The sequence below is a fragment of the Oncorhynchus tshawytscha genome, linkage group LG08, assembly GCF_018296145.1.
Source record: "Oncorhynchus tshawytscha isolate Ot180627B linkage group LG08, Otsh_v2.0, whole genome shotgun sequence".
Taxonomy (NCBI): domain Eukaryota; kingdom Metazoa; phylum Chordata; class Actinopteri; order Salmoniformes; family Salmonidae; genus Oncorhynchus; species Oncorhynchus tshawytscha.
The window spans coordinates 14,267,555-14,278,208 of NC_056436.1; the positions used below are offsets into that span (position 1 = coordinate 14,267,555).

A 10,654-nucleotide genomic window follows, 5' to 3' on the forward strand; every position below is an offset into this window, starting at 1 on the left:
ACAACTTGGCGGGTAACTGTATGGCTTGCTTTTGTGGCTGAACACTGTTCTCAGATTATTAAATGTTGTGCTTTTGCCAAAAAGCTTTTTTGAAATCTGACACAGCGGTTGCATTAAGAACTAGTTTATCTTTAATTCTATGTAAAACATATATCTTTCATCAGTTTATGATAAGTATTTCTGTTATTTGATGTGGCTCTTTGCAATTTCTCCGGATGTTTTGGAGGCATTTCTGAATATGGCGCCAATGTAAACTGAGATTTTTGGATATAAATATGAACTTCATCGAACAAAACATACATGTATTGTGTAACATTGAGTCCTGGGAGTGTCATCTGATGAAGATCGTCAAAGGTTAGTGATGAATTTTATCTATATTTCTGCTTTTTGTGACACCTCTCTTTGGTTGGAAAATGGCTTAATGCTTTCTGTGACTAGTTGCTGACCTAAAATAATGATATGTTCTGCTTCTTGCCGAAAAGCTTTTTTGAAATCGGACACTGTGGTTGGATTAACGAGAAGTGTATCTTTAAAATGGTTTAAAATACTTGTGTGGTTGAGGAATTTTATTTATGAGATTTATGTTGTTTTGAATTTGGAGCCCTGCACTTTCACTGGCTGTTGGCGAGGTGGGACGCTAGCATCCCGAACGATCCCAGAGAGGTTAAGGACCCATTAATGCCTATAAGTATATCTAAGCTCTGACTGAACTCTTAAATCATTTATAAATGATTTACCCACATGTATAACTGCTAAAAGTACCATATTTTTGTAGTGACAGACAAAACATTTATAACTGAGTTATCAACATTTATAACTGCTAAAAGAATACCTTATTTTAAAGTGGCAATCCACTGGCTATTAACAAATGAGTTACCAACATTGCTAACTGCTGAAAAGATACATTTAAAGAAAGTGAAAGCCTAATGACCATTTATTAATGAGTTAGACTTGGTATTCACACCCCTTGACTTATTCCAAATTTTGTTGTGTTACAGTCTAAGTTCACACCTGGATTTGACAATATTTGCAAATTATTATTATTTTTTAACCCTACACAGCTACACAAACTAGTTTTCCTCTGATTTTTCCTGTGCTAAGTGCTATTCATTTTCTTTTTGTCCTATGACAAACATACCCATAACATCATGCAGCCACCACCATGCTTGAAAATATGAAGCGTGGTACACCGTGATGTGTTTTGTTGGATTTGCCCCAAACATAACACGTTGTATTCAGGACATAAAGTTAATTACTTTGCCACATTTTTTGCAGTTTCACATTAGTGCCTTATTGCAAATATGTGTATTTCTTTTCACTCTGTCATTTAGGTTAGTATTGTGGAGTAACTATAATGTTGTTGATCCATCCTGAGTTTTCTCCTATCACAGCCATTAAACTCTAACTGTTTTAAAGTCACCATTTGCTTCATGGTGAAATCCCTGAGCGGTTTCCTTCCTCTCCGGCAACTGAGTTAGGAAGGATGTCTGTATCTTTGTAGTGACTGGGTGTTGGTGCACAATACAAAGTGTAATTAATAACTTCACTATGCTCAAAGGGATATTCAATGTCTGCTTTTTAAAATTTCCTCCCATCTACCAATAGGTGCCCGTCTTTGCAAGGCGTTGGAAAACCTCCTTGGTCTTTGTGGTTGAATCTGTGTTTGAAATTCACTGCTCGACTGAGTGACCTTACAGATAATTGTATGTGTAGGGTACATATATGAGGTAGTCATTCAAAAAGCATGTTAAAAACTATTATTGCACATAGAGTGAGTCCATGCAACGTATGTGACTTGTTAAGCAAATTTTGACTCTTGAACTTACTTATTGACTTCAAGACATTTCAGTTTTACATTTTGTATTACACTGAACAAAAATATAAACGCAACATGCAACACTTTCAAAGATTTTACTGAGTTACAGTTCATATAAGGAATCAGTCAATTTAAATAAATTCATTAGAACCTAATCTATGGATTTCTCATGTTATGGATGTGTCACTGCAACCGTAAAGGTCCTAAATGATCTCACCATTGCCCTTGGTTCTAAGCAATGTTGACTTGGCCAAAGCTTTTGATACAGTAGACCATTCCATTCTTGTGGGCTGGCTAAGGGGTATTGGTGTCTCTGAGGGGTATTTTGCCTAGTTTGCTAACTACCTCTCTCAAAGAGTGCAGTGTATAAAGTCAGAACATCTGCTGTCTCAGCCACTGCTTGTCACCAAGGGAGTACCCCAAGGCTCAATCCTAGGCCCCATGCTCTTCTCAATTTACATCAACAACATAGCTCAGGCAGTAGGGAGCTCTCTCATCCATATATATGCAGATGATATAGTCTTATACTCAGCTGGCCCCTCCTTGGATTATGTGTTAAACACTCTACAACAAAGCTTTCTTAGTGTCCAACAAGCTTTCTCTGTCCTTAACCTTGTTCTTTACACCTCCAAAACAAAGGTCATGTGGTTTTGTAAGAAGAATGCCCCTTTCCCCACCAGTGTTATTACTACCTCTGAGGGTTTGGAGCTTGAGGTAGTCACCTCGTAGAAGTACTTGGGAGTACACCCGTTCTGCCAGTCACATTCTGTTAAAGGTCCCCAAAGCACACACATCCCTGGGTCGCTCCTCTTTTCAGTTCGCTGCAGCCAGCATGGACACTCTTACTGACAGTTGTGGCTGCTTCGCCTCATGTAATGTTGTCTCTAACTTCTTGCTTTTGTGTTGTCTGTGCCCAATAATGTTTTGTGCTGCTACCATGTTGTGCTGCTGCCATGTTGTGTTGCTTCCATGTTGTTGTCATGTGGTCTTGCTACCATGCTGTGTTGTCATGTGGTCTTGCTACCATGCTGTGTTGTCATGTGGTCTTGCTACCATGCTGTGTTGTCATGTGGTCTTGCTACCATGCTGTGTTGTCATGTGGTCTTGCTACCATGCTGTGTTGTCATGTGGTCTTGCTACCATGCTGTGTTGTCATGTGGTCTTGCTACCATGCTGTGTTGTCATGTGGTCTTGCTACCATGCTGTGTTGTCATGTGGTCTTGCTACCATGCTGTGTTGTCATGTGGTCTTGCTACCATGCTGTGTTGTCATGTGGTCTTGCTACCATGCTATGATTTTGTCTTCGGTCTCTCTTTTTGTAGTGTTGTGGTGTCTCTCTTGTCATGATGTGTGTTTTTGTCCTATATTTTTATTTTTGATCGCAGCCTTTTGGTAGGCCGTCATTGTAACTAAGAATTCGTTTTTTACTGACTTGCCTTATTAAATAATATTTAGTTTCAAACAACATCAAAACAAAACAAAGCAAAACACATCATTTGAGTTGACCATTATTCTGAAAACCAATAATGTTTTTTCCTGGGTCAGGTCAACAATGCATCACACCCAAAAGTGAGAAAATATATATTTTTTGAACTGTATAACCATTTAAAATAAGTTTGCATCATGATAAATAAGGGTTCACTATAATACACATTTGTAAGGGCATTTATAAAGGGTTAATAGCTGGAGGTAAATAGTGGCTCACTATTTTGGCAAGCACTGACTGGCTATTGCACTATTTTGACCAATTCGTATTAACCCATTTATTAATGGTTTATGATTAATTTACAAATGATTAAACGACCATTAATAATGTAATTACAAACCCTTTATAAACCCTTTACAAAGAAATCTTTATTGTAAAGTTCTACGGAAAGGTGTCATTTCAAACATAGAGCCAACACTTTCTAGTGGCATTTCTGAATTTCTAACGCAGTAGGGATAGTAAGGAAGGGAGTGGTTTGTGACACACAAGAGCAGCCGCTCACCGATTGGTCAGCTCATACAGCAGTTACACCTCCAAAACATCTGGTATGCGGAATGTCGGCCAATGCTGATTACCGCTCAATCTGATTGAATCCAGGCCCATTTCTCTTTCCTATATGTACGTTAAAATTGATTGTAAATATATCATACTCAATTCTCTTCCCCAGTCTGCCTCTGGAGCAGTGGAGGTGGAGCCCAGTTTGGGTCAGTTGGAGGGAACAGCGGGTGACTCTACGGTGCCCATGGTCTCTGAGATGCAGGATGCTAGCTCTCTGGAGCTGCTGGATGCCTCTGTGTCAGGACAGACCCTCAGGGAGGGGGAGCCCCGGGCCGCCACCCTACCTGCTGACCCCCTCAGCCCTAAGGCTGTGCTGCAGGAGGGCATGCTGGGACGGAAACACGACCTAGAGGCTGCTGGGAAGAAGGCTTCCACCAGGTAGAGACACTCACAGCCTTAAAGAGCATGGTTATTATTGCTATGGTTGTCTTAAAATGGTTGATTTGCGTAGAATTAAGGCTGCACATTTTGCCAGGTATTTTGTATAGTTTGGGGTAATGAAAGAAGGTACTCACTCCAATTACAGTAGGTAGGATGTAAAGGATAGCTCATGATACTACCTCCAAATAATTCACATAGTTTTGGGTAAGCTTGGGTTGCGTATGTATCTGCTTAAGGTGTTTTCCATCAAAATATGTCTGTGCTCCTGTCCTCTCACAGGTCCTGGAACAACCTGTACTGTGTGCTGAAGCCTGGTCAGCTGTCTGTCTATAAGGACGCCAAGAGCTTCGGCCATGGCTCCACCTACCACGGAGAGGACCCTCTGTCACTCGGCAACGCCAAATGGGAAGTCCTGAACAACTACAAGAAGAAGAAGCATGTATTCATACTGAGGTGAGGAACGTTAGTGTTTTAGTGTACGTAAACTCAGCAAAAAAAGAAATGTCCCTTTTTCAGGACCCTGGCTTTCAAAGATAATTTGTAAAAATCCAAAGGACTTCACAGATCTTCACTGTAGAGGGTTTAAACACTGTTTCCCATGAACATGCACCTGTGGAACGGTTGTTAAGACACTAACAGCTTACAGACGGTAGACAATTAAGGTCACAGTTATGAAAACGTAGGACACTAAAGAGGCCTTTCTACTGACTCTGAAAAACACCAAAATAAAGATGCCCAGGGTCCCTGTTCATCTGCGTGAATGTGCCTTAGGCATGCTGCAAGGAGGCATGACTGCAGATGTGGCCAGGGCAATACATTGCAATGTCCGTACTGTGAGACGCCTAAGACAGTGCTACAGGGAGACATGACGGACAGCTGATCGTCCTCGCAGTGTATCCGAACATCACACCTGCGGGACAGGTACAGGATGGCAACAACAACTGCCCGAGTTATACAAGGAACGCACAATCCCTCCATCAGTGCTCAGACTGTCCGCAATAGGCTGAGAGAGGCTGGACTGAGGGCTTGTAAGGCTGTTGCAAGGCGGGTCCTCACCAGACATCACCGGCAACAATGTTGCCTATGGGCACAAACCCACCGTCCCTGGACCAGACAGGACTGGCAAAAAGTGCTCTTCACTGAAGTGTTGCGGTTTTGTCTCACCAGGGGATATGGTCAGACTCGCGTTTATCGTCGAAGTAATGAGCGTTACACCGAGGCCTGTACTCTGGAGCGGGGATGGATTTAGAGGTGGAGGGTCCGTCATGGTCTGGGGAGGTGTGTCACAGCATCATCGGACTGTGCTTGTCATTGCAGGCAATTTCAATGCTGTGCGTTACAGGGAAGACATCCTCCTCCCTCATGTGGTACCCTTCCTGCAGGCTCATCCTGACCTGACCCTCCAGCATGACAATGCCACCAGCCATACTGCTTGTTCTGTGCGTTATTTCCTGCAATACAGGACTGTCAGTGTTCTGCCATGGCCAGCGAAGAGCCCGGATCTCAATCCCATTCAGAACGTCTGGGACCTAAGTCTGGGACCTACTAAATGTCTGGGAATGTGCAGGTGCCTTGGTGGAAGAGTGGGGTAACATCTAACAGCAAGAACTGGCAAATCTGGTGAAGTCCATGAGGAGGAGATGCACTGCAGCACTTAATGCAGCTGGTGGCCACACCAGATACTGTCTGATACTTTTGATTATTATTATTCCATTTCTGTTAATCACATGTCTGTGGAACTTGTTCAGTTTGTCTCTGTTGTTGAATCTTGTTTTGTTCATACAAATATTTGACATGAAAATAAACGCAGTTGACAGTGAGAGGATGTTTCTTTTTTTTGCTGATTTTAGTTCACACTCTCTTACCACGCGTTTGGTTTAAACTGAATTGTTTTCCCTCTTGCTGTCTATCTTCCAGGCTGGGTGATGGTAGTGAGTACCTGTTCCAGTGTAAAGATGAGGTGGGTTCTTCACGCACTTCTGTTTTTTATGATATGTATTTCATTTATCTGGTTTTGTCACACAAGAATGTCATGGGTTCTTATTACAGGGTAACAGCAGTAATGCACTTTGGAATATAATCATTAACACACATGAAATATCCAAACATACGTTCAACAATCACACCACAGTACAGCACTGTAATGCATTTTTTTGCCACCACTGTGGCAAAAGATCAGACTTCACACAGTTCTCCATAATATATCCGTTAATCAATAAGTCATCAAAATACAGATCTCATTGCTGTTGGACCATTTGAAATATAAGCGTCCGGCACTTTCTGCAATTGAATCATGGAAGTATGTGTAAATGCATTACATCTGTAAATTTATTACGAATGTTAATATTGGGGGGACCTTAACCCCAACACCCAAATTCATGCAAATATATTCAACGTAAATGTATGGTTATTTCAGGAGGAACTGGGGCGTTGGACCCAGGCCATAGAGAAAGCAGTGAAGCCCCTGGCACAGGAAGAGGCGGAACCCTCAGGGTCTGCAGGGGTCCGGGCCCGCAGCCTGCCCCCTCCTTCCTCTTCTACCACCCTCACCACACCAGAGCCAGCGAAAGACAAGAAAGACAAGGAGAAGAAGGGCTTCAGTCGGTTTGCCAATAAAAAGTGAGGATGGACAGACTGACTATATTGCAGGTCTTGGGGCAGAAGAAGTTTTACTGTACAATCAGAATGAATTTGATCTTATAAAGATTTTCTTTTTTTACTTTGAAATAGATGAGATATTGTAGTTTAGATTTAAACCTCTGCTGCCTGTATTAAAGCTAGGGTAACAACATCTTTCTTTCTCTTTTTGACAAAATATGCTAAATTCAAATAGCTCAATAAAAGCACAGGAATCCTCTTTTCACACTCAACCAAAGAATGTTTGTAAAATTCATTATTTTCCTTTTACAATTGTTTCCCAACTTTGCTTTAGATAAAAGCATGCTTGTATGATTTGTAAAACAAAACACATAAGAGTACTTTTGTTGATTCATCTGCCTTATATTCCTAGAAAATGGTTGTGAATTGTTATACTGTGGTTTGAATTTGGTGCTCTTATATCATAGAATCATCAGGATTGGGTGGCTAGGCTTTTTAAAAGAGCTTTGTAAATTCAGTTTTAACTAATGAATTGATAGGCCTAGTGTTGCCTGAAAGAGATTGAGACATTGTACAGTACAGTACCTGCATGCACAGCAAGTACAACTGCAAGTATGCAAACTAATTGTCCTATGCACTGTGAAGGCAAAATAATGCTGCTGAAATGGGCAGTTATAGACTGTTTTAACTGAGATAATGAAAGTAACACAATTGAAAGATGATTATGCTATCTTGTTATTGACCTGCTATTACCTTAAACATAACCCAATCACTTTCAAACATGACTTTGACCAGAACAATGGCCATCTCTGAGAACTTGAAATAGCTCATACCTAACACTTGTTTATCAAATCTCAACTTTCATATCTGTTCATATACAGTATATAAAAAAATGCATGAATCATGTTTTTTGTTTATTTTTTGTGTGGTGTTCGGGTCTGTGGGACCCCTTCAATGTTTACTCAAAGACATAATTTGTACAACCTGAGACTCATTGGCCTTGGCTCATTTTCGGTGAAGAACATATAAAATAACACATTTTCATTGAGTGCACACTGTGCACCCCCCTACACATGTATATTATATATGTGGTGTTTGGGTCCACAGGACCCGAAGGTAATAAAAGTGTGTGTGTGTGTGTGTGTGTGTGTAGGTGAAAAGAAGTAAAAATTTAACAAAAAGGTTTGTGTGTGCCTTCACTCAGTCTTCATCCTCCCTGGGCCTGCTGTTTCAACATAGTCTGTCTCCCTGCCTGTCTGCTGCTTTTCTCGCACTCTTTACCCTTTGTAGTGTGTGAAACTACACAATGCCTTACAGGAACCTGCAAAATGTTAACACATTATTTCGATATTGAAAAAAATGCAGTATTTTCCGACACTACCCCAGCCAGGTGCAAATTGGGGGGGAACACAACAAATAAATAGCTTTGCATGTGTGGCTCCTTACCACAATCAATCAGTATGGCAAAAATATTCTCTGCTCTGAGGGCCTAAGAAGAGAGAGAAGCTGGTGTGGAAGGACCGTCTTCCATCTTGGAAGATGAAGAATTTTCCAAAGTCAGTTAAGAACAAATTCTTATTTTCAATGACTGCCTAGGAACAGTGAGTTAACTGCCCTTGTTCAATTTGGAGTCTGACAGTGAGTTGCAAGAAGAGGTTGAGATTGACCCTCAGCCAGCCCCAGGACCAGCTAATCAGCAGCCTGCATTGTGAAATTGAATGGTCTTCTTGCCCAAGGAATGAGCCACCCCGGCATTGGCTGCCAATGTAATAAGGATGGTGGTTAGTCATGTGCAGGACATAGTCTTCTTTTGAACTGTTCATCCCAGACACCATCCATTCTGGACTGCACTAACTTGGAGGGGAGGTATGTTTTGGGAGAGAGATGGAAGGAGATGGACCAAACTCATTTACTTGCATACTTTGGGGTTCTTATCCTTGCTGGTGTTTTCAGATCTAATGGGGAATCCACAGAATCCCTGTGGGATGCAGAAACTGGCAGAGAACTTTTCTGTGCAACAATGTCTCTGGGAAATGTCCACATTATTTCCAGGAGTATCCACTTCAATAACCGAGACACCAGACCAGCTCGGCGGCAGAGACAAGCTAGCTACAATCAGGTCGGTGCAGAGAGACAAGCTAGCTGCAATCAGGTCAGTGCAGAGAGACAAGCTAGCTGCAATCAGGTCAGTGCAGAGAGACAAGCTAGCTGCAATCAGGTCAGTGCAGAGAGACAAGCTAGCTGCAATCAGGTCAGTGTGGGACAAGTGGGTGGACCGCCTTCCCCCGTTTCACAACCCTAGGCCCAGCGTTACTGTTGATGAGCAGCTTATGCCATTTAGGGGCTGCTGCCCATTCAGACAGTACATACCGTCTAAACCTGCAAAATATGGAAACTAGATCTGGGCTGCTGTGATGCTGCGTCATCATATGTGTGAAAGTTGCAAGTGTATACAGAGAAGCCAGATGGAGGAGCCCTGAGAAGAACCAAGGGATGGAGGAGCCCTGAGAAGAACCAAGGGATGGAGGAGCCCTGAGAAGAACCAAGGGATGGAGAAGCCCTGAGAAGAACCAAGGGATGGAGGAGCCCTGAGAAGAACCAAGGGATGGAGGAGCCCTGAGAAGAACCAAGGGATGGAGGAGCCCTGAGAAGAACCAAGGGATGGAGGAGCCCTGAGAAGAACCAAGGGATGGAGAAGCCCTGAGAAGAACCATGGGATGGAGGAGCCCTGAGAAGAACCAAGAGATGGAGGAGCCCTGAGAAGAACCAAGGGATGGAGAAGCCCTGAGAAGAAACATGGGATGGAGGAGCCCTGAGAAGAACCAAGGGATGGAGAAGCCCTGAGAAGAACCATGGGATGGAGGAGTCCTGAGAAGAACCAAGAGATGGAGGAGCCCTGAGAAGAACCAAGGGATGGAGAAGCCCTGAGAAGAACCAAGGGATGGAGGAGCCCTGAGAAGAACCAAGGGATGGAGAAGCCCTGAGAAGAACCATGGGATGGAGGAGCCCTGAGAAGAACCAAGGGAAGAAGGAGCCCTGAGAAGAACCAAGGGATGGAGGAGCCCTGAGAAGAACCAAGGGATGGAGGAGCCCTGAGAAGAACCAAGGGGTAGGGGAGACCTGAGAAGAACCAAGGGAAGGAGGAGCCCTGAGAAGAACCAAGGGATGGAGGAGCCCTGAGAAGAACCAAGGGATGCGGGATGTCCTGGACATGACACAGGGACTCCGTGGCCACATCACATGCAAAAACTTTGAGTACGCTGCATAGGGATGGGAGAATCTGTGGCCAAGAACATCAAAAAACAAATCATAATGGATTACAATGCCACAAAAGGAGGGGTGGACAATTTAGACAAGCTGGTGACTGGCTACAGTTGCTAAGTAAGAACCCTGCTGGCCACTTGTGATATTTTCCAACACATTGGACATCTCAATATACACCTTGTTTGTCATCTGGATGGCTTTGTACCCAGATTGGAACAGAGGGAAGCTCCAGAGGAGATGACTCTTTCGCGGGAAGCTTGGCAAGGCATTGGTAAGACCTCAAATCCAGAGGAGTCAACATATCCCAAGGACCCCAGCTTCTGCAGCCATCGTGAGGAGGATTCAGGAGGAGGATGCTGGTGCCCCATCCGCCCGACCCACAGAACCACCAACTCCAATACCAGAAGTAAGTGTGAGTGATCTTGTTGCATGTGTGTCTGACTCTCCTACCTTGGTCTGCTGTAACTATGTGAGTGAGTGAGGTGTTAGTAAAAATCCTGAACTAAATGTTTCCATTATTATAGATTGCAGCCGGGAGCAACAAGAGGAAG

The 10,654-nt window shown here is 43.1% G+C and overlaps 1 protein-coding gene across 1 annotated transcript; it reads left to right on the plus strand.

Annotated features, from left to right (window-relative positions):
• The first annotated feature begins 3,207 nt into the window (after nt 1–3,207).
• On the plus strand, nt 3,208–8,022 carry LOC121846885 (spectrin beta chain, non-erythrocytic 1-like). Its single transcript, XM_042325266.1, has 4 exons — nt 3,208–4,238; nt 4,521–4,694; nt 6,159–6,201; nt 6,658–8,022. The coding sequence occupies exons 1-4, from the start codon at nt 3,919–3,921 to the stop codon at nt 6,862–6,864; spliced, it is 744 nt and encodes a 247-aa protein (XP_042181200.1). The 5' UTR covers nt 3,208–3,918; the 3' UTR covers nt 6,865–8,022.
• Nucleotides 8,023–10,654: the final 2,632 nt, after the last annotated feature.